Genomic DNA, 23,830 nt, shown 5'->3' with positions numbered 1-23,830 from the left:
ACACCTATGGTCAACTAATCTATGACAAAGGAGGCAAGGATATATGATGGAGAAAAGACAGTCTCTTCAATAAGTGGTGCTGGGAAAACTGGACAGCTACATGCGAAAGAATGAAATTAGAACACTCCCTAACACCATACACAAAAATAAACTCAAAATGGATTAAAGACCTAAGTGTAAGACTGGACACTATAAAACTCTTAGACGAAAACATAGGAAGAACACTCTTTGACATAAGTCACAGCAAGATCTTTTTTGACCCACCTCCTAGAGTAATGGAAATAAAAACAAAAATAAACAAATGGGACCTAATGAAACTTCAAAGCTTTTGCACAGCAAAGGAAACCATAAACAAGATGAAAAGACAACCCGAAGAATGGGAGAAAATATTTGCAAATGAATCAACGGACAAAGGATTAATCTCCAAAATATATAAACAGCTCATGCAGCTCAATATTAAAAAAAACAAACAACCCAATCCAAAAATGGGCAGAAGACCTAAATAGACATTTCTCCAAAGAAGACATACAGATGGCCAAGAGGCACATGAAAAGCTGCTCAACATCACTAATTATTAGAGAAATGCAAATCAAAACTACAATGAGGTATCACCTCACACCAGTTAGAATGGGCATCTTCAGAAAATCTACAAACAAAATGCTGGAGAGGGTGTGGAGAAAAGGGAACCCTCTTGCACTGTTGGTGGGAATGTAAATTGATACAGCCACTATGGAGAAGAGTATGGAGGTTCCTTAAAAAACTAAAAATAGAATTACCATATAATCCAGCAATCCCACTACTGGGCATATATCCAGAGAAAACCATAATTCAAAAAGACACATGCACCCCAATGTTCACTGCAGCACTATTTTCAATAGCCAGGTTATGGAAGCAACCTAAATGCCCATCAACAGATGAATGGATAAAGAAGATGTAGTACATATATATACAATGAAATATTACTCAGCCATAAAAAGGAACAAAATTGGGTCATTTGTAGAGATGTGGATGGACCTAGAGACTGTCATACAGAGTGCAGTAAGTCAGAAATAGAAAAACAAATATTGCATATTAACGCATATATGTGGAATCTAGAAAAACAGTACAGATGAACCGGTTTGCAAGGCAGAAATAGAGACACAGATGTAGAGAACAAACGTATGGACGTTAAGGGGGATGGTGGTGGTGGTGGTGGTAGTGGGATGAATTGGGAGATTGGGATTGACATGTATACACTAATATGTATAAAATAGGTAACTAATAACCTGCTGTATAAAAAATAAATAAAATTAAATTTCAAAAAAAGACAATCTGGTTAACAAAATAGATTGAAATCAATCTGAATAAGTAAATAATAATAATAAGAAACTTACCAAATCTCCCTTTGTCCAAATCCTATCTACTTCCAAGCCTCAACCCAAATACCTTTTCTTCCAACTTTTCTTGAAAGGATTTCCTCCTTATCTAAACTCCCAAAGCAACATCCAGTTGTATAGTTCAGTGACCAGTTAGACATATATGCACTGTCTCGGACCATTCATTACCTTGAGGTGTTATTTAAATCTTTTGTGTTGTTTAACTTTACCTCCATTTATGTGTTTTCTCCTTTCCTCTCCCCTTAGAGAGTTGGAAACCTGTATTTGGCATCTAATTCACCCCTTTCATTCCAACACCAGTTCTTAACCCAGTGCAGTTCTCCCAGTGAACACTTGAAAGAATGTTTGTGGATTTGATCTGTCCAGGAGATAAATTACCTATTCTTAGTAGGAAAGGGGCCATCTTGACTGTAGAGAGTAAATTTCAATGTCCTCAAGCAACACAGGGAAGGGAACTAATCCAGACTGAGCCTCCTCTAAGTGCTAAGCATTAACAGATACTTTACAAAGATTAGTTTATTTGGTGTCACAAGGATCCTACAAAATAGACTTTATTTTTTTTTTAATAGATGAGGAAACAGTTCAAAGAGATTAAGTATCTTGTACAAGGACCTACAATAGTAAGTGGTGTAACTGGGATTTGAACTTGGTCTCTCTGACTCCAAAGCCTCCTTTTTTCCCAGTATTCTGCAGTTGCCTCTTAGTAGATATACCCCCCTAGTTCTGTATTCCCTTCATTACTCTACTGCTTAGATATTTAGTGTAATAGAAGGCTAAAACTTGAACTTCAGTATCCTCAATAACCCTGGTACCTTCCATTTGTATCTAGAGGGCTCACTGTTCTGCTCCTTCCTGTGGGGCTACCTTTGAGCTTCCAAATGATGAAGACTTATTGCTGAACAGCACTTTGAGAGGAGCAGACAGAAGGCCCAGGGCCACCCATCCCACAGGTGACTGGGATGGGAGAGGGACAGAAAGGGGCATTAGGAAAAGTTGCTCTTTTCTTTAAATGAAAACTTCAAAAACTTTTCATTCAGATTATAGGTTATTTTCATTTTCTCTTTGCTTACCTACATGTCCTAATTTTCACACAGAAAACACAATAAATACGGAAAAATTCCTGCTCACTCTAAGAATACCATGGACTGAATATGTCCCCCCAAAATTTATATGTTAAAACTGTAACCCTCAATGTGATGTATTAGGAGGTGAGGCCTTTGGGAGGTAATCAGGTTTAGATGAGGTCAAGAGGTACAGCCCTCATGATGGGATTATCTTTTTTTGGGGGGGGCAGCCACTGCTGCAAGATCTCCCACCAGGGCTTGAACCCATGCCCCCTGCATTGGGAGTGTGGAGTCTTAACCACTGGATCATGAGGGAAGTCCTGGGATTATCATCTTTATAAGAAGAGGAAGGGAGTAAAGTTTTTTCTCTTCTCCACATGAGGACGCAGCAAGAAGACCGCCAGCCATCTGCAAGCCAGGAAGAGGGCTCTCACTTGACACTGAATCTGCTAGCACCTTGATCTTGGATTTACCAGTCTCCAAATCTTTGAGAAATAAATGTTTGTTGTTTACACTAGCTGATCTATGGTGTTTTGTTATAGCAGTCCAAACTAAGACAGGCTATAAACCTTCTTCCTTATCTCTGATGGAAATTGGACTAATTCCTAGAAATAGACCAGCAACTTTGGAATTGCCCTCTTGTCTAGGTTGCCAGGGAAGCCAGAAAACCAGAGGTTCCCATTGGGCAAGACCTCTCTGGGTCTGAGAACTTTTGCTGTTTTTGTTGTTGGCAGGGGTGAGGGAAAGGGTTTAAGAAACATGTTTTGAGAGATTCTGTTCCTTTGTTCCTACCTATCTCTGACTTCTCCAAAAATACTTGAGAAAATAGTCATAATTAAAGATTGGCTTGAGACACCAGGAAAATTTGTGAAATCTGAGACTCTGGGAATCTTAGAAGGATACTAGAAGTCTTCAGTTCTGCCTGTTTGTCCTTCATGACGTGGATGGCGCTGTGGTCCATTGTTGGGCCTAGCTAATTGTTACAAAGTGAGCTGCAACGTTCTTCCTCATCCTTTACTGTGCTTTCTGGGTTTTAAGGAATGAGTCTGCTGCCATTTCTGGACAACAGCTCTTCATGGGTTTCTCTTATAATCTAAACATCCTCATTTCTCTGAGTTGCTTTACCCAGTACCCCTTGCCATTCTACTTACCCCTTGGAGGAAACTCGCTTGTCTGTCCATATCCTTCTTGAGGTGCCCAGAACCGGGTAACAATTTGCATAGTAGGGTGACCAGTGAAGAGGATAGTGGGAACGCTCACTTGCCTAGCTTTACACAGTGTTGTATGGAAGGAATGTCTAAGGTGACATCAGCCTGTTCTGGCAGCTGGGTCACACCTTCACTCATGGTATACATGCATTTGATCAATGTGAGCCAGTAGCAGTTCCTGCATGCTAGTACCATGAGACATTAGAGCTGAGACCTTAAAGTTGGGCCAGAGACAGGCTGAAGAACTTTTTTTAAAAATATTTATTTGGCTGCCCTGGGTCTAGGTTGCGTCTTGTGGGATCTTTGTTGAAGCATGTGGGGTCTTTTAGTTGCGGCACACAAACTCTTATTTGTGGCATGTGGGATCTACTTCTCTGACCAGGGATCAAACCCGGGCCCCCTGCATTGGGAGCATGCTGTCTTAGCCACTGGACCACCAGGGAAGTCCCTGAAGGATATTATTTATGAAGAATCTTTAGAACAGAACAGCAGCTTTCCCTTCTACCTCCATTTGATATCACTGTCCACCCTATAGTGTCTTCCTGAGGCATCTTAAATCTTTGGGTCTGGGGAAAAAAGGAAGGTAGCATAGGGACAGTCACCTCTAGCTTTCAGAGTTAAAAGTATGAATCTGCTTTTGCTCAAAATTAATTCTTAGACTATGAAAATATATAATCGAGAATCTGACCTAGTCTTACCTAGCGTTCAAGGCCTTGAAGAGGAGACACTTGGGTTTTCATCATCAAAGGAAGAGAGTATGAGTTAGCTGGGCAAAAGTGGTGGGATCAGTTACGGTTGTAAAAGGTATTATAGGCAGAGAGAAGAGAAGAGTGTTCGAAGGCCCCAGGAATGAGGTGATGGGCTTAATTCCATCACTGCTGGACACAGTAACATACAGCAGGCTGTCAGTTGGGAGATGGGTTGGTCAGTTGAGGGATGGATGGGTGGGGTAGGGTATTTATTTTGGCAGAGAGGAAGAAGCTGGCCCCTGAAACACAGTGATATCAGTATCTACATGATGATGTCCACATCATCAGGTGGTTATTAATTTTGTATCAGTATTGAGTTCAGTTTGATCTGGCAACATGCTCCTCCATTATTACATGTTGACCCCAAGGCCATATTTTTAAACTCATTCCACCCTGGGAAGCACCCTAGAGGCAGGAGCTGAAGTCAAGAGCTCCAGCAGTGTGGGGATTCCTGTGGCTGACTGATTCACCGTGACCTAGCAGGAGGCTCAGCTGCCTCCAGGAATGGACAGAACAAAAAAGTGACAAGCCCTTGAATGCCAGGAATGCCAGGTCAGTCACTTCCTGTTTGTGGTGTATCTTTTAGGCTCAGCTCCAAAGTGACAGGGAGAGCAGAGTTCACAAATCTGAGCTTGACTTTTCTGGGCAGAGAACTCCTTGTCGGTGGTGCCATCTGCAGGGCATTAAGGAATTTGCCAGGAATTTGATGGGACTGGGAGGGGAAAATGGCATCTCTCTCCTCCCTCCCTCCAACTCTTAATCTGAGCATGTCCCTAAATCATAGCCCTGGTCCTCCACAGGGCTAAAAGACCCCTATTTCTTGTGACTTTTTGGCAGGCAATATTTAAGGAACCTGGTCCTACAAGGTAGGACCAGGGCTGTGGTATCACTTCCCTTCTTCCCCGCCAACTGAATCTGTCCTCTGTAAAAAACGAAGTGGGCTCCTCCCATTTTAAGGTCACCTCAGTGAGGTTGAGAATGGTGGGTTGCCTCATTATATTATGGTGTTAAAATTTTGTAAAATGTGGACTTCCCTGGTGGCACGGTGGTTAAGAATCTGCCTGCCAGTGCAGGCGACATGGGTTCGAGCCCTGGTCTGGGAAGATCCCACATGCCGTAGAGCAACTAAGCCTGTGCACCACACCTACTGAGCCTGTGCTCTAGAGCCTGCGAGCCACAACTACTGAGCCTGCATGCCACAACTACTGAAGCCCACGCGCCTAGAGCCTGTGCTCCGCAACGAGAAGCCACCGCAATAAGAAGCCCGCGTACCACAACGAAGAGCAGCCCCTGCTCGACACAACTAGGGAAAGCCCACACGTAGCTATGAAGACCCAATGCAACCAAAAATAAATAATTATAAGTTAATTAAAAAAACTTTTTAAATGTGGGTGGGTGTAAATTGAAGGTGTTGATGTTGTTAAGGTTAATAATCTTTATTATCAGTATCATCACCCTCACCACCTCTAAGTAAATCCTTCTTGGGCTTTATTTCTATTTCTTTTCTAAATAAATGGTTCATTCTTCCTTGGCAGTAGCTCTGGTGTCCTGCTGAGCAGAGCTGTCAGGTCCCGAGGTACCCCTGCCCCTCACTTCCCAAGCTTGGACACACAACTCTAAGCTTACAAGTCCTTCCAGACTTGATTGCCCTATTTGCCACCCCTCAACTCCCCACACACCTGGAGAAAGACAGGATGGAACTCTATAGTGCAAAAGGGGAAATAGGCCCAGAAGGTTCAGAGAGCCTGACTAGTGACAGAACAAGGAATCAAGTGTCTCAGTCAATCTGTTTCCAAGGCCTCTCTACCCTGAGGCTCAATTTCTCAGAGGGTGCTAAAAGACTTGGGCCTGGAAAGAAAGTGAATGTGTTTTACAAAACCCCAGTTTGCTGTTTATATTAAAGAGAGCAATAAAGAATCTGGCTTGAGTGAAATAAATAATCATTATTTATTTTTACTTCCATTACTCTGTGAGCCCTAAACCTTACCAGGCACTGCGATTGCTGCTGGGGCGACTCCCAATCCCCCCACCAAAGGAATGCTTGATGGCATTTCCTGGTTGCCTCAGCATTTCAATATAACCATTTCCCACCCCCATGTCCCACACTTAGTATCTCATATTACCAAAGGCTTTGACTACTAGTAACTGCTAGTTATCATCTTGACCTATAAGATTGGCAACAGAGGGGACAGAGGGAAATACTGAATTTGAGCAGCAAGTCAAATCAACAACCAAATAACTAGGGTATAAAGGGGACTGGATAGTTTCAGAGTGTAGGTAGGTGTCTGTTCTAAAAAACAAGCAAAGACACTGAAATTGGAGTTTGAATTGTAGAAAATGGAAAATCCCTTCCCTCTATAGGTTTCCTCTCTTTTAAAAAAATGAAATATTTCAAGCATACAGGAAAAAAGGATAATATAATTGGTATTCTATTTGATAGAAACATTAACCCTTAGGGTTTTGTATATAACTCCCATTGATCCTTGCCTCCTATCATTGTGTAGTTTCCTCCCACACTGAACAGGACTGACGTGTTACAAATAGGATATCGTAGAAATGAGTGTGACTTTCGAGGTCAGGTCATAAGACTTTGTGGTATTCAACTTACCTTCTCTTAGCTCACTCTGGGGGAACACTGCTCCCATGTCATGAGGACACTCAAGCAGTCCTATGGAGAGGTCCATGTGGTGAACTAAGGCGACCTGCCAACAACCAGCACCAACTTGCCCGGCATGTGAACCAAACCTCCAGCTCCAATCAAGCATTCAGATAACTGTACCCTCAGTCAACATCTTTACTGAAACCTTACGAGAAATCCTGAGTCACGACCATCCAGCTAAGCTGCTCCTGAATTCCTGACCCTCAGCAACTGCATGAAGTTTTATATAGTTTTTTCTTTTTTAAACATACATTAAGCCACAAGGTTTTGGGGCAATAGATAACGGCATTGAAAACACCTATGTACCTACCACCCAAGCAGTCATAACGCTTTATTTACTACAGATCTTTTCTTAAAAATACAAACACCCCTCCCCCCAAACAAAAACAAAGAAATAAAAATAAAACATTAGATATAGTTGAAACCCTGGCTTCTTCTCTATCCTGCCCCTGCCTTGCGCCTCAGAACTCCTAAAAAAAAAAAAGCACCATGGCACACTGGATACCTAGTGTGTGCTTTTCCTGAAAAGCTCTTCTCTGTAATTTCATTTCCCAGGCTCCAGCCTAGTTATCTTTCCTTCTTGTATTGCAGAAAAGAACAGAACGACTTCCCAAAGGTTCTCTAGTCATCTCTCAAGATGGTCTGAGAGTTTAACAACAACTCAAAATCCTAACCGCATTTGGTCACTAATTCCGTTAGGATTTCCCTCAGTGCTTTAAAGCCCTGGGATCTGCCGTATCTGGCTATATGGGTGTTGCTGTGCCACCCAACTGAGCTTTCTCTCTGAAATGTCCATAGACTGATTTTTTCAGTTGAGGACAGCTATTTTTAAGTCTATAGGATTTATGGACTAGGGAAAAAACTGATAAAATTTTGGTCTTCTCTACTCTTAAACCAAAACATCAATGTCTTCAGACCTTAATAATCCCTGTGCTTCCTGAATTTGAAATGTACATCTTCTTGGAGGCAAATGAGATGCAGAGGATTTAACCTATCTCTATAGTCAACGTTAGATGTAGCCAAACTATATACTGGAAAGAATGTAAACTATGCCAAGTGCTATAATTTGTAAACTTTTATCCTAACCTTTGCAAATGTTGCCATTTCATCCCTTGTAAAGCCCCCACTCAGCCGCTTTCCCACACGTGCACATAGCTTACTCCCTTTTTTCTACACTAGGATTTTTGATCACCAGCATTCTGATCCTGCAACTTTTCTTCTCCCATCCTCCCTACAGGCGGGAAACAGCTTTTACATCTTCCTGCTCAAATATTCTCCAGCCTGATGTTTACCTGTTCAAGGGTCACTAAGATTTTTTTGTTCCACTGATAGGTTAGCAGGCCTCTTTAAACAGCAGTATTTGTAGCATATTAAAAATTACTTCCCATACCTAACTTGTAATTACCCAGTAACTTCAAGATCTAGATTAGCAAAACCACTCTCATCTGAATTTACATCTTCCCAAGTCCCCTGACCTGGATTTCAACACTGGTTGATCCAAGAGTGGATGTATGTGTAAGTGATTCACTGTGCTATACACCTGAAACACAACATTGTAAATAAACTATACTCCAATAAAAATTTTTTTAAAAATTAGGTGTACATCTGAAAACAAAGAATCTTGGTTAAGGTGGTTAAGATGAAGTTAACAGACCAGTTTCAGAATCCAGCTCTTCTGTTTTTCCAGACCAATGTGCTCCTTCCCCCCATAGAGATTTCTAGAGTGAAATCCTTGATATTAACCACCCTGTTGCAGAGACTTTCAGGTGTAGCAGTGGTAGCACATCTTGAATTGGAGAAACCAATTTAGAAGAACAGAACTTTCTTTCTTAAAGCCTTTACTTTTCACACATGACAGAAAAATCTTACAGGTACACATGGAAAAGCAATACATGATCACAGCTGAAAGTTAAGACAATCTAGTCAGAAAGCTTTTACTTCCGTCAGCTAATGCTGAAGCTGAAGTTCTGCATATGACATGCTGCAGGGCTGAAAGCAACGGTAATTAGTATTCCTCTCCTTCTTCCTCTCCCTCTCCTTCAACAGAATCCACACCAACCTCCTCATAATCCTTCTCAAGGGCAGCCATGTCCTCACGGGCCTCAGAAAACTCTCCTTCCTCCATGCCCTCACCCACGTACCAGTGAACAAAGGCACGCTTGGCATACATCAGGTCAAACTTGTGGTCCAGGCGAGCCCAGGCCTCAGCGATGGCTGTGGTGTTGCTCAGCATGCACACAGCTCGCTGTACTTTGGCCAGGTCTCCACCAGGTACCACAGTGGGAGGCTGGTAATTAATGCCAACCTTGAAGCCAGTGGGGCACCAGTCCACAAACTGGATGCTGCGCTTGGTCTTGATGGTGGCAATGGCAGCATTGACATCTTTGGGAACCACATCGCCACGGTACAACAGGCAGCAAGCCATGTATTTACCATGGCGAGGGTCGCATTTCACCATCTGGTTGGCTGGCTCAAAGCAAGCATTGGTGATCTCTGCTACAGAAAGCTGTTCATGGTAGGCTTTCTCAGCAGAGATGACAGGGGCGTATGTGGCCAGAGGGAAGTGGATGCGAGGATAGGGCACCAGGTTGGTCTGGAATTCTGTCAGATCAACATTCAGGGCTCCATCAAATCGCAGGGAAGCGGTGATGGAGGACACAATCTGGCTAATAAGGCGGTTAAGATTTGTGTAGGTTGGGCGCTCAATATCGAGGTTTCTACGACAGATGTCATAGATGGCCTCGTTGTCTACCATGAAGGCACAATCAGAGTGCTCCAGGGTGGTGTGGGTGGTGAGGATGGAGTTGTAGGGCTCAACTACAGCTGTGGAAACCTGAGGGGCTGGGTAAATGGAGAACTCCAGCTTGGACTTCTTGCCATAATCGACAGAGAGACGTTCCATCAGCAGGGAGGTGAACCCGGAACCAGTTCCCCCGCCAAAGCTGTGGAAAACCAAGAAGCCCTGAAGACCTGTGCACTGGTCAGCCTGTTACAAAAGAAGAATAGAAAAAACGTAGTTATTGCTCTTTGTGATACCCTCACAGTAAACATAATAAGTATGTTCACTTTTCATATTAACTCCAAAGACTTAGGTTGTATTCTGACAAGAAACACTTTTTAAAAAATGTAGACCTTCCTTAAATTACTCAGCATTTCTTTATTAAAATATCTCCATTAATGTTTATAAAATGACATCAATAGTTCATATTTTGGGCTTCCCTGGTGGCGCAGTGGTTGAGAGTCCGCCTGCCGAGGCAGGGGACATGGGTTCGTGCCCCGGTCCGGGAAGATCCCACATGCCGTGGAGCGGCTGGGCCCGTGAGCCATGGCCGCTGAGCCTGCGCGTCCGGAGCCTGTGCTCCGCAATGGGAGAGGCCACACAGCAGTGAGAGGCCCGCGTACCACAAAAAAAAAAAAAAAAAAAAGTTCATATTTTAATTGAACTTAAAAAAAAACTTTAAAGGATTAACCTCACTCTTTCTTACATTTCAACTCTGTATTTGAAAAAAAGAGCACACTTCAAATATCTCCCTTAGATTCATTAATTTACTTTATTCTTGAGAATAAACATACCAATTTCCGAATTCGGTCCAAGACGAGGTCAATGATCTCCTTGCCAATGGTGTAGTGACCTCGGGCATAGTTATTGGCAGCATCTTCCTTGCCTGTGATGAGCTGCTCAGGGTGGAAGAGCTGGCGGTAGGTGCCAGTGCGAACTTCATCTGGAAAAGGAAAACGAAGCAGCCACCCATCACTAACAACCTGCACAAGTCTGCTCGACCCCAGGGCATCAAAGGAGCCCCCAGGACACACCTTCTGTCCCAGACCCCCAAGATCTCATTGGGGTTACTGAGGTTAACTCACCAATGACCGTGGGTTCCAGGTCTACAAACACTGCCCTGGGCACATGTTTGCCAGCGCCTGTCTCACTGAAGAAGGTGTTGAAGGAGTCATCTCCTCCCCCAATAGTCTTGTCACTTGGCATTTGGCCATCAGGCTGGATGCCGTGTTCCAGGCAGTAGAGCTCCCAGCAGGCATTGCCGATCTGGACACCAGCCTGGCCAACGTGGATGGAGATGCACTCACGCTGTGAGAGGGAGAAAAAAGAAACATTAAAAACCAATTTGTGGGGCTTCCCTGGTGGCGCAGTGGTTGAGAGTCCGCCTGCGATGCAGGGTACACGGGTTCGTATCCTGGTCCGGGAAGATCCCACATGCCGCGGAGCGGCTGGGCCCGTGAGCCATGGCCACTGACCCTGCGTGTCCGGAGCCTGTGCTCCGCAACGGGAGAGGCCACAACAGTGAGATCAGCGTACCGCACAAAACAAAACAAAACCCAATTAGTGGTGACTGTGAAGCAGAACAAAATGTTTATGGAAACAATCTTACAAATTTCCTTTCAAAACGAATTACAGTGTAATGCTTTTTTTCTTAATCTAGGGGAGAAGGACTATACTTTTTATCTCCATTAGTTTTAATTAATTTCCTCTTCCCCTCTAAATGGGGAAGGCCTCTTTCCAGACCAAGAACAGACCTTAGTCATTGCTTCCTCCTTTGGAGGATCAAGATACGGAGGAGGTCATCCATCTAGCGCTCAGGCCCCAGAATCCCATTTTAGAGTAGGTGGCCAGATTTCTGGGCAGCTCCCAACACGGGAAGCACGTGGCCAGAAGAGTGCAGAGGAAATGTCTGGCTGCAGAGACGAGGGGTGGGGCTCTGCGGCAAAGGATGAATGAGCAATTCCGGGTGCGCGCGCCCGCGCCCTCCCCCCCTCCCCGCCGCGGTTCCTGGAGCCGCGCAGCTGCAGAGCCTCTCAACAGCCACGTCTGCAGAGGCGCAGCCATGCCCAACCATCCTCTGCTTCCCGTAGGCATTGAGTTCCGTCCAGCACCTCCACATGTGTCAGGACGCAGCAGGGGATTATCGGCAGCCCAGATCTGGACCAAGATCCGATTTCCGTTCCCTCAAAACCCCTCACCGCTACCACCTGCTCCCACACGCATTCCTAACACAGCAGAGGGCAGGGAGGGACAGATGGCCTCTACAGGCTGTTGGGAGCTAGCTGCCCTAATACACTGGCGTAGCGCAGTACACCGATAAGGAGTCCTTCTCCACATTCATCTTACTGATTTTATTTTTTAAAAGAAAGAACTCTGGGTAACAGGAGACACGCCCTCCAGCCATAGACCTGCAGCGCGCGTGCGCACTGCAGTGGCGGGCTCCCGTCCACTCCCTGGCGGGAAGGTAACGGTCGCGCGTGCGCTTTTGTGTCCAGCTCCTTCCCGCCTCCGCTTTTCGCGCTGAGGAGGAAGTGAGGGCGGGGAGAGCCGCGCGCGCGCTCGCCAAAGGCTGGGGGGAAGAGGGGGATGGGAACGCGCGGGAAAAGAATGCAGGCTTCAGGGCACCACGCCCAGGAGTTAAGGGGTAAATGAGAGCCCCAACCACGGTGAAGGAGAGCTAGTGTCCCACCATCCCCTTCCAGAGTCCCAGAAAAAAAGGCGGTGAGCTCCCTCCGTTCCCTCTTCCCGGGCCCCACCCGTTCTCCACAAACGGGATCTATCTACTCTAATCCTCGGCCCTCGCCTTGCTCTTCGCCCTCCAAATGAACAGCGGTGGCGCCAGCCCTCTCTAGCTAGAGGCCCTCCGCGCTCCCCCGGGCTCGCTTTTCCCCGTTTTCCCGAGCGAGGCCGGCGGTCCACTCACCATGGTGGCTACGGGTCAGCAGGCGCAGGCAACAGGAGTAGACACCGGGTCCCGGTTACCGTCCTCGACAAGCTAAGAGTCGAGGTAAGTAACGCACTGAAGTGGGGGCGGTGCGGGAGCCACTTAAGTAACGGTCCGGGGAGGGGCTGGCGGGCACAGGCGGTGCCATGGCCGCAGGCCCCTCCCCTGGTCCGGCATACCCACTCGGCTCCCGGCTCGGCCGCCGCAGAGGCGGGCTCCTGGCCCCGAGCCCTTCCCCGCGCCGGGCGTGCGGGGCGGGGTCCGCCGCGCCTGCGGGCCGTGAGCTCCGGTGCTGCAGTCTTTGGCGCATGACCGCCAGGGCCGGGGCGGGGGCGGGGGTGGGGATGGGGGATGGGGCGCAGGTTCGGAAGAAACCAACATGGGAATGGGGGCTCGATTGCTTTAATTTGGACGAATCCTAAGATTGAAGAAGTCCACACAGTTTTAAAGATGAAGCACCATGAAATGGAGAAACTTCTGGTCCAGATAGCTCAGCTGGTTATTTTCACGTTGTCACCATTTGTCAATGAATTTTGTTTTTCTCTTCCCAGTTCCTTTAAAGGCAGTACAGAAAGCATTTACCTGATAATGTGGAGGAGCAAGGTTTAGAAAAAATAGTTCTATTTGGTTTACTTGTTATTTAAACTAAAGCTACCAAACAGTATTTCAGTCATTCAAAGGGTAAGCACCTAAGCACTGAACATCTAAGCTGTTAAAAGGGTAGGGTAGGCCCCATTTTTAGACCTAAACCAACCAACTTTATGAAACAGCTCTAGGGTCTTTTAGAAAGAGAGATTTAAAGACGCATTTCAAATTTGGTAGCTGAATTGAAGGAGTAAGGACAGAAACTTGGGGAGGGAGGAAACTGATCCTGAAGGATATTTAGGAAGTAGGGATTCCTTGTGCTATTTAGAGTTTTGTAAAACGTTTTTAAATTGAAGCATAATTGACAATGTTACATTACTTTCAAGTGTACAACATAGTGATTTTATATTTATATACATTGTTACCCTCAAAAATAAAGCAACCAGTTATTTTACCAGCAAGGTGGGTTTATTCAGGAATAGCAGAGAATCACAATTCGGGACAAGCAAGCAACGGGGAATCATAGGCAAATCCAGAGAACAAAGGAGAGTGACTTGCTTTTATTAGATTTTAGGAGGAAATTGCGGGGGGGGGGACCGTTTGAAGAAAAGTTCTCTGGAGAAGAATGAGAGTTCAAGATTGTGGCAGTTTCTCTCTGGCTGCAAGTGGTGGTTAGAGTGTTGTTGCTGGAGTGGGGAGGGATCTTCCTTCTTTTAAAAGCAGGAAGTGAAATTCCTATGTGAAAATGTCCTCCCTTGTACCAGAAGAAAAGTAACATTCTTATCTTCCTGCTGATTATGCAGACTGCAACTGGTGCTACCTGTATTGAGAGTCCCCCCTTTAGGGCTTCCTGACTCCATTTAAAATGAAGTTTCCTTTATTTATGTTCACATTTACCCCTTTTGATCAAGACCTTTCCTTAAACGGGGCTTCCCTGGTGGCGCAGTGGTTAAGAATCCGCCTGCCAATGCAGGGGACATAGGTTCAAGCCCTGGTCCAGGAAGATCCCACATGCCGCGGAGCGACTAAGCCCGTGTGCCACAACTACTGAGCCTGCGCTCTGGAGACTGCGATCCACAACTACTGAAGCCTGCGCGCCTAGAGCCCGTGCTCCGCAACAAGAAAAGCCACCGCAAAGAAAAACCCGTGCACCACAATGAAGAGCAGCCCCTGCTCGCCGCAACTAGAGAAAGCCCGCGCACAGCAAGGAAGACCCAACGCAGCCAAAAATAAATAAAATAAAAATTAAAAATAAATAAATTAAAAGAAAACCAACTCTAGGGCTTCCCTGGTGGCGCAGTGGTTGAGAGCCCACCTGCCGATGCAGGGGACACGGGTTCGTGCCCCGGTCCGGGAAGATCCCACATGCCGCGGAGCGGCTAGGCCCGTGAGCCGTGGCCGCTGAGCCTGCGCGTCCGGAGCCTGTGCTCCGCAACGGGAGAGGCCACAACAGTGAGAGGCCCGCGTACCGCAAAAAAACAAAACAAAACAAAAAAACTCTATATCTTACCAAGGTCTTAAGCATTGGAGATCATCTTGAAGTGTTGAGCTAAGTTGGGTAAGTTATTTCTATAAAGATTTAACAGGTAACAGGCACAAGGCTTAAAAATGATTATGTGAAGCATAATTTAAATTAATATAAGTTCAGTTTGTATGATGGTGCGAAGCCAGGAGCCCACACCTGAAGGTAATCAGCTAAATAGGTCAAAAGACCAGGCAAGGGCTGTCAGGTGGAAGTTGTAACCAATGGGCTTGTTCCCTGATTTTGTGTAACTGAGTTTCTGTTTTTCCAGAGGCACTTATCTATGCGCAACAGGTACTATTTGCTGTAGTACAAGTGCCTCCTTGCTCAGCAAGTTGATAATCAAAGGCCATGCAGTTATCCAGAGTTACTTTAGTCAACGAGTCAAGTGGTCATTGTTGGGTTGCTATTTCTTTGGCTGCGGAATCAGCTAGCACTCCTGATGTTCGGGAGAGATCTCTGATCATGCATTTCATTGGCACTTATTCTGACCCAAAGGAGAAAGTTTCTCCCTATGGAGGCATACTTGAAGTCATGTATGCCTCCTTGAAGTTCTTGTTTAAGGTGACCATGGAGGCTTAATGGGGTGGAACAATGGGAAGCTTCAAAAATCTTTATAGCTGTCATCAAGGAACACCAGGTGAAATTAGCAGTAGCACTTGGGAAAAGTGAAAAAAAATTCATTACAGTATGGACTAAAGGTTCACTATTGTGAACAGATCAAGGTTTCTGGTGGCAAACCCAACAATTAGATAAGTTTTCCCCTTTTGTAATAGACTGAGAAATACAGATAAGACCATTTCTTCCCAAGAAAAAGAGGGAAAGGATAAGGTAGGAAGTAACAGTGGGTAATGGTATACAGGCCTGGTCTGGTCATCTTGGGAAAGCTGTCCCCTTCAGCTGTCATTTGCTTCAGTTCCTGGTCGGTTTGATTCAGAGGTCTCCAGTGCTTGTACAGGACTGGATGTCAGTTGGAGCCTTCTTTAGCTGTGAAATGTGTACCCAAAGCTTGGGTCTCAAGTTCGGCCGTTCATCTGTGTAGTGAAGAGGACCTATTATAGTCCCTTCCAAGGAGATTTAAGGGCAATTGTTGTTTTTATTGATTTGAAATCAGAAGGGTGAGAGAAATTGGAAACGTTCATTTGGAGATTTGTAGTCAGATATGTGATGAAACTAGAAGAGTTTAGGATCCAGTCCAGCTCAGGTGTATAACCTTAAAGATAATTAGGAGGACAAGAATCTAGTATCTACAAAGGTGCAAACAATTTCTCTCTTCATAATCATCCTCCTTTTTGTCAAGGTAAGCATAGTAAAACTAATTTGGTTCTATTAAATTTGGCCTGATTATTTACATAAACACAGCGAGAATAGTGATTGATCATATAAGCTCTTTTTAAGCTTATCTTGTTGGAAGCTTGAAAGCAAGGTACTAGGCCAATTTTTACAAGTAGTTCCTTAAAACTGTCTGATTATTTCTGCGTCTATGTATATCTCTCTTGAGTATGATAAGCTAGTCAAAGCCTTGGTAAAATAGCCAATATTTCCAATTGTTTTCTGTTACAAGGAGAGTAGATTCTTACTGAACTTATGCAAATACATATATTGTGATTAACAATAAGAATAATATGAGTCTCTGAATTCTGGAGGGATCAGGAAGGGAAAAAAAAGGTATATATTTGATCTTTGCTTACAAAGATATCTTTTACCAAATTGCTGTAAGTCATAGATGCTTAAGAGAAAAAGTTTCCTTAAATCTGGAAAAATAAAACATTAGAGAAACAGCATAAGAAGTCAAAATTTATAATCATCCTCATAGGTTCATTCAGTCTCCTGTAATTAATTCTTGTTGATCTTGATCTTGGGTTAGCAACTTTATGAATCAATCAGTTTGCCATTAAAGTCTTAGAAATTTTTATCCAGTTCAGTGTTATGATCTTAAAGTTATCAGAAACCTGCATTCCAGGGACTTCCCTGGCGGTCCAGTGGTTAAGACTCGGCACTTCCACTTCAGGGGGCACGGGTTTGATCCCTAGATGGGGGAGCTATGCACGGCCAAAAACAAAACAACAAAACAAGAAACCCTGCATTCTAGAGTACTTGTCAAGTTCTTTCCCATGAATCTCCTTGAAGATGAAATTCCTTCAGGTTGTGGGAACATTTTTGCAAAGCATCAGAGTAAAACAATTACTATCTATAAATGACAAAAGACTTAAAAATAGCAAAAGTTAAAGATCTAAGAGTTCATTATAATGCAGTTGACAAGAGAATTTGGTTATTTCTGTGACATACAACATTTAAAAATAATAGCTGAAATTACAAATGATAATGTTATACCAGGACATATCAGATTCTCAGGAATGTCATATGAAACGTATACCTATACAGATATAATGTAAAGAAGACTTAGTATTATTTCTTTTTTTAAAAAATTTATTTATTTAATTTATTTATTTTTGGCTGAGTTGGATCTTCGCTGCTGCACGCGGGCTTTCTCTAGTTGCAGTGAGCAGGGGCTATTATTTCTTTTTTTAAAAAATTTATTTATTTAATTTATTTATTTTTGGCTGAGTTGGATCTTCGCTGCTGCACGCGGGCTTTCTCTAGTTGCAGTGAGCAGGGGCTACTCTTCGTTGTGGCACACGGGCTTTGTTGTTCTGTGGCATGTGGGATCTTCCTGGACCAGGGATCGAACCCGTGTCCCCTGCATTGGTAGGCGGACTCTCAACCACTGCGCCACCAGGGAAGCCTGCACTGGCTTATTTAAATCGAAACTTTTTGGTGAGATAGCCAGGAGGCGAAATATGAGGAGTATAAAAGAACTAAATTCTCAAATAATATGGTGAAAAGTAAATAGGTAATGTCTAAAATTGATAAATCAAGACATAGCTGCATAGACACATTATTTAGAAATAAGTAGGTTAATTCCAAGGGAAATGGTTAGATGAATTGCGGGTAATTGCCTCTGGTGAACAGGTCTAGAGTAGAGGAGGAATGATACAGGAAGACCATTGTTTTAAAATACCAGTACTAGATTTATGGTTTTCATAAGTTTTTTATTGAAATATATATGTAACAACCTACATACAGAAAAGGGTACAACTCATAAAAGTACAGCTTGATAAATTAACCTAAAGTGAACAAACCTGTGTAAATTAGCGACCAGATCAAGAATGTTTCATTTTTAAACCATGTACATATATTCTTTGACAGATATTTAAAATTAATAATACTAAAGAGTTAAGCTATCAGGAGAGATAAAGATGCTTTTGATAATACAGCTTTTGAAAATACTACTAAAATCTGGAGCAGTGCTGTTCAATGTGGTAACCTCTGACTACATGTGGCTATTGAACACCTGAAATGTGACTAGTCTGACTGAGGAACTGAATATTTTATTTTTGTAAATTTTAATTTATTTAATTTTTTTCAGTGTTCTTTCAATTTTTGTTTTATATTGGAATGTAGTTGATCTACAGTGTAGTGTTAGTTTCAGGTGTACAGCAAAGTGATTCAGTTATACATATACATATGTATTCTTTTTCAGATTCTCTTCCCATATAGGTTATTACAGAGTATTGAGTAGAGTTCCCTGTGCTATACAGTGGGTCCTTGTTGATTATCTATTTTATATATAGTAGTGTGTATACATTAATCCCAGCCTCTTAATTTATCCCTCCCTCCTACCTTTCCCCTTTGGTAACCATAAGTTTGTTTTCTACATCTGTGAGTCTGTTTCTGTTTTGTAAGTAAGTTCATTTGTGTCATTTTTTTAGATTCCACGTGTAAGTGATATCATGATATTTGTCTTTCTCTGTCTGACTTACTTCACTTAGTATGATAATCTCTAGGTCCATCCATGTTGCTGCAAATGGCATTATTTCATTCTTTCTTATGGCTGAGTAATATTCCATTGTATATATGTACCATATCTTCTTTATCCATCCATCTGTTGATGGACATTTAAGTTGCTTCCACGTCTTGGCTATTGTAAATAGTGCTGCAATGAACATTGGCGTGCATGTATCTTTCCGAATTATGGTTTTCCCTGGATATATGCCCAGGGGTGGGATTGCTAGATCATATGACAGCTCTATTTTTAGTTTTTTAAGGAACCTCCGTACTGTTCTCCATAGTGGCTGTACCAATTTACATTCCCACCAACAGTGTAGGAAGTTTCCCTTTTCTCCACACCCTTGCCAGCATTTATTATTGTTTGTAGACTTTTTGATGATGGCCGTTCTGACAGGCGTGAGGTGATACCTCATTGTAGTTTTGTTTTTATTGGGTTTTTTTTTGGGGTACGCGGGCCTCTCACTGTTGTGGCCTCTCCCGTTGCGGAGCACAGGCTCCAGACGCGCAGGCTCAGTGGCCATGGCTCATGGGCCTAGCCGCTCTGTGGCATGTGGGATCTTCCTGGACCGGGGCACGAACCCCTGTCCCCTGCATTGGCAGGTGGACTCTCAACCACTGCGCCACCAGGGAAGCCCCTCATTGTAGTTTTGATTTGAATTTCTCTAATAATTAGCAATGTTGAGCATCTTTTCATGTGCTTTTTGGCTATCTGTATGTCTTCTTTGGAGAAATGTCTATTTAGATCTTCTGCCCATTTTTTGTTGTTTTTTTAAAAATATTTATTTATTTATTTAGACTATGCTGGGTCTTAGTTGCAGCATGCGGGATCTTTGTTGCAGCGTGTTTAGTTGTGGCATATGGGCTTTTTCTTAGTTGCGGCGTGCGGACTTCTTAGTCACAGCATGCAGACTTCTTAGCTGCGGCATGCAGACTCCTAGTTGCTGCATGCATATGGGATCTAGTTCCCTGACCAGGGATTGAACCCAGGCCCCCTGCATTGGGAGCGTGGATTCTTACCCACTCACCCACCAGGGAAGTCCCCCTTTTTTTTTTGATATTGAGCTGCACGAGCTGTTGTATATTTTGGAGATTAATCCCTTGTTGGTCACATTGTTTGCAAATATTTTCTCCCATTCTGTGGGTTGTCTTTCTGTTTTGTTTATGGTTTCCTTTGCTGTGCAAAAGCTTTTAAGTTTAATTAGGTCCTACTTGTTTATTTTTTTTTTATTTTCATTACTCTAGGAGGTAGATCTAAAAAGATATTGCTGCGATTAGTGTCAAAGAGTGTTCTGCCTATGTTTTCCTCTAAGAGTTTTATAGTATCCACCCTTACATTTAGGTCTTTAATCCATTTTGAGTTTACTTTTGTGTGTGGTGTTAGAGAATGTTCTAATTTCATTCTTTTACATGTAGCTGTCCAGTTTTCCCAGAACCACTTATTGAAGAGACTGTCTTTCTCCATTGTATATTCTAATTAATTTAAATTTAAATAGTCACGTGTAGTGGCTACCATATTACACAGTGAACATCTAGAGACTTGAGTATTTAAAGTTTCTATACAGAGAAGAAAGGAAAGCTCAACTTCCTCAGATTAAATGAGAACTGGTGACAAGGCATTTTGAAAGTAATGAAAATAAAATACCAATAACAATTAAAGAGGATTAAGGAGAATAAGTAGAGATTAACCATGATATGAATTTATGTATATGAACTATAGTCTATAAGAAAGGAGTACAGATTCAGAAAATAATTTAAAAATTGAGAAAGCAAATTACTACAGTATTTACAAAGGAAATACTTTTTTTTTTTTTTTTTTGTCTGTGCAGTATGGCATGTGGGATCTTAGTTCCTAACCAGGGATCGAACCCATGCTCCCTGCAGTGGAAGCACGGAGCCCTAACCACTGGACTGCCAGGGAATTACCACAAAGGAAATACCTAATAGGCTGATGTTTACCCTGTGAAAAGAAAACGAAATCTCAATATTGACTGGTAAGATTTGTGGTGATTGAAAAAAACTTCCTTCTGCTTGTCTATATTTAGCAAAATTTCTTTAATCCAAATGCATTACTTTTTAAAATTTTTTTTATAAGTTTATTTATTTTTGGCTGCGTTGGGTCTTTGTTGCTGCGCACGGGCTTTCTCTAGTTCCAGTGAGCGGGGGCTACTCTTCGTTGCGGTGTGCAGGCTTCTCATTGTGGTGGCTTCTCTTGTTGCGGAGCACGGGCCTAGGTGTGTGAGCTTCAGTAGTTGTAGCACGTGGGCTCAGTAGTTGTGGCTAACGGGCTTAGTTGCTCTGTGGCATGTGGGATCTTCCCAGACCAGGGCTCGAACCCACGTCCCCTGCATTAGCACGTGGATTCTTAACCACTGAGCCACCAGGGAAGTCCAGTACAATTGATTTTTATTTATTGATTTTGTACCTAGCAACAACCTTGCTAAATTCTTAAATTCTAATAGCTTACGTGTGTAAGGTCGGATCTTAACAAACGGCACCACAAAACAGAGGAAAGCTTCAAGTGAGCTTTATTAGGGAGCACTCCCGGGCGAGGTTCACTGGTCCGAGAGCAAGGGGGCCAGAGAAGTCGTACCCGGGCGAGGGTTGGGCAAGATTTTATAGGGGAAGAAGGGAAAGGGGTGTGGTGAATCTGGGAGGGCGCAGGGTATCCCTTATTTGGTGGTCTTTTCGGGTATCCTGGGGGACCGTTAGTCCCGCCCCTCGAAAGGCGGGAAGGCTGGGCTGGGTTCAAAGTCCCCAGGTCAGTTCCTGGAACTGGGTGGTCCGGAATGTCTCCAGGGCAGTTTCTGGAACTGGGTGGTCGGGAGAATTTCGGTCTGATGCAACCTGTGAATCTGATTGTGTTCCCCTGCCTCGGGCCAGTTGGCCTTACAACGTGAACATTTTGGGGGGAATTTTTACATTACATAAGCATTCTGTAAGGTTTTTTCTGACACTAAATACATGGTGTTTTCCACATCAATTCTCTCTTTTTTTCTTTCTTTCACTCTTTTTTAGATTCTTTTCCCATACAGTCTATTACAGAGTATTGAGCAGAGTTCCCTGTGCGATACAGTAGGTCCTTATTAGTTATCTATTTTATATATAGTAGTGTATATATCCACATCAGTTCCCTAATTCTTTGACACCAACTGGAAGTTCAACAAGTCATTTCAATTCTGACACCAGCTATATGGAGTTCTTGCAGACTCCATTGGTTAAGGACTCAATCACACAGACTGTCATTACTTCAGGTGTCAGTCACAAGTCCCAGTTTGCCATCTGTACTTCTGACCCACAGGCTATGAATTCAGGGGTTTCCATGACCCTTTCTCTCAGGTTCAATAATTTGATAGAAGGATTCATGGAATTCAGGAAAACACTTTACTTATATTTGCCAGTTTATTATAAAGGATAACTTGGGAAGAGCCAGAGGAAGAGATACCTAGGGCAGGGTGTGGGGGGAGGCATGCCCTTTCCTGGTACACCACTCTCCCAGTACTTTGATGTATTCACCAGCCCAGAAGTTCTCCAAACCCTATCATTTAGTTTTTATGGAGATTTTATTACATAGGCATGATTGATTAAATCATTGTCCATTGGTGACTGACCTCAATAGCCAGTCCTTCTCCTCTCCCTGGAGGTGAGGTGTGACTGAAAGTTTCGGCCTCTAATCTTGGTTTGGTCTTTCAATGGACCAACCCCCATCCTAAAGCTATCTATTACCACCCCCCCGCCCATTATCTTATTAGCATACAAAAGACATTCTTCTTACTCAGGATATTCCAAGGACTTTAGGAGCTCTGTGCCAGGAAATGAGAGACAAAAACCAAATATTATTTTTTATTATACCACAACCATTTAATTTGCATTTACATTTATTCTTTTGCATTCCTTATTCCTCTTATTTGCTTTTCTTGATTTACTCACTGGGACCTTCATTAGAATGATCAAAGAAGTGGTGATAATGAGCATTCTTCCCATGTTCCTGCACTCAGAGGGAATGGTTTTAATGTTTCATCTTTAAGGATGATGTTTGCTGTAGTTTTTCTTATAGATGTCTTTTATCAGATTAAGGTTTCCTTAATTTGGTGAAAGTTTTATCATGAATGAATGTTGAAGTTTAGCGAATGCTTTTTCTGCATCTATTGAGATCCTCTGATTTTTCTCTTTTACTCTGTTACTGTGGCAAGTTATACCAATTTGTTTCCTAAAGTTAAAATGACCTAGAATTGCTGTGATGAGTCAGACTAGGTCACAATGTGTCATATTTCAGAACATATTACTAGATTCAGTTTGCTAATATTTGCATGGATATTTACATCAATGTTTATGTGTGAAATTGGGTGTAATTTTCCTTATATATTTTTATCTTTCAAATTTTGGTGTAAGAGTTTGATAGATTCATAAAGGAATGTGCCGTCTCTATTCTTTGGAAGAGTTGGTATAATATTGGAATATTTTTCCCTTAAAACTTGGTGCAGCTTTCTAGTGGAGCAGTCTGAACCTGGATGGTGCTGGTGGTATTGTTATGGGAAGATTTTTTTTAAACTTCTAATCAGTTTCTTTAGTGGTTATGTGATTATTCAGATTTTTAATTTCTTCTTGAAGTTTTTTTCTCAGTTCATCTTTAAATACAAATCTATTGGATTAAATCTTCATAATATCCTAGTTTATCTTTTTTTTTTTTTTTTTTTTTTTTTGCGGTTTGCGGGCCTCTCACTGTTGTGGCCTCTCCCGTTGCAGAGCACAGGCTCCGGACGCGCAGGCTCAGCGGCCATGGCTCACGGGCCCAGCCGCTCCGCGGCATGTGGGATCTTCCTGGACCGGGGCACGAACCCGTTTCCCCTGCATGGGCAGGCGGACTCTCAACCACTGCACCACCAGGGAAGCCCCTAGTTTATCTTTTTAATGTGTATGACTTCTGTGGTGACAGCTCCTTTTCTTTTTTTTTTTTTTAATTTTTTTTTTTGGCTGCACTGGGTCTTCGTTGCTGTGCGCAGGCTTTCTCCAGTTGCAGCGAGTGGGTGCTACTCTTCCTTGTGGTGCGCGGGCTTCTCATTGTGGTGGCTTCTCATGTTGCAGAGCATGGGCT

At 43.2% G+C, this 23,830-nt stretch overlaps 1 protein-coding gene across 1 annotated transcript; it reads right to left on the bottom strand.

The window, feature by feature from the left end:
- Positions 1 to 8,877: 8,877 nt before the first annotated feature.
- LOC109549863 (tubulin alpha-1B chain) lies at positions 8,878 to 12,916 on the bottom strand. Its single transcript, XM_019934490.3, has 4 exons — positions 12,759 to 12,916; positions 10,921 to 11,143; positions 10,630 to 10,778; positions 8,878 to 10,042 (listed from the first exon to the last, which is right to left on the bottom strand). The coding sequence occupies exons 1-4, from the start codon at positions 12,759 to 12,761 to the stop codon at positions 9,062 to 9,064; spliced, it is 1,356 nt and encodes a 451-aa protein (XP_019790049.1). The 5' UTR covers positions 12,762 to 12,916; the 3' UTR covers positions 8,878 to 9,061.
- Between the last annotated feature and the right edge of the window lie 10,914 nt (positions 12,917 to 23,830).

Source organism: Tursiops truncatus, chromosome 11, assembly GCF_011762595.2.
Source record: "Tursiops truncatus isolate mTurTru1 chromosome 11, mTurTru1.mat.Y, whole genome shotgun sequence".
NCBI classification, from domain to species: Eukaryota; Metazoa; Chordata; class Mammalia; order Artiodactyla; family Delphinidae; genus Tursiops; species Tursiops truncatus.
The sequence above is the reverse complement of the archived record's forward strand: the minus strand, read 5'-3'. Positions and strand labels throughout refer to the sequence as shown.

What these genes read in the sequence shown, in the direction of transcription:
- LOC109549863 (XM_019934490.3), bottom strand. An exon ending in CCTGGAACCCACGGTCATTG is followed by an intron (nt 10,779 to 10,920) that starts GTGAGTTAACCT and finishes TTCCTTTTCCAG; the next exon opens with ATGAAGTTCGCACTGGCACC. An exon ending in TGGACCGAATTCGGAAATTG is followed by an intron (nt 10,043 to 10,629) that starts GTATGTTTATTC and finishes CTTTTGTAACAG; the next exon opens with GCTGACCAGTGCACAGGTCT.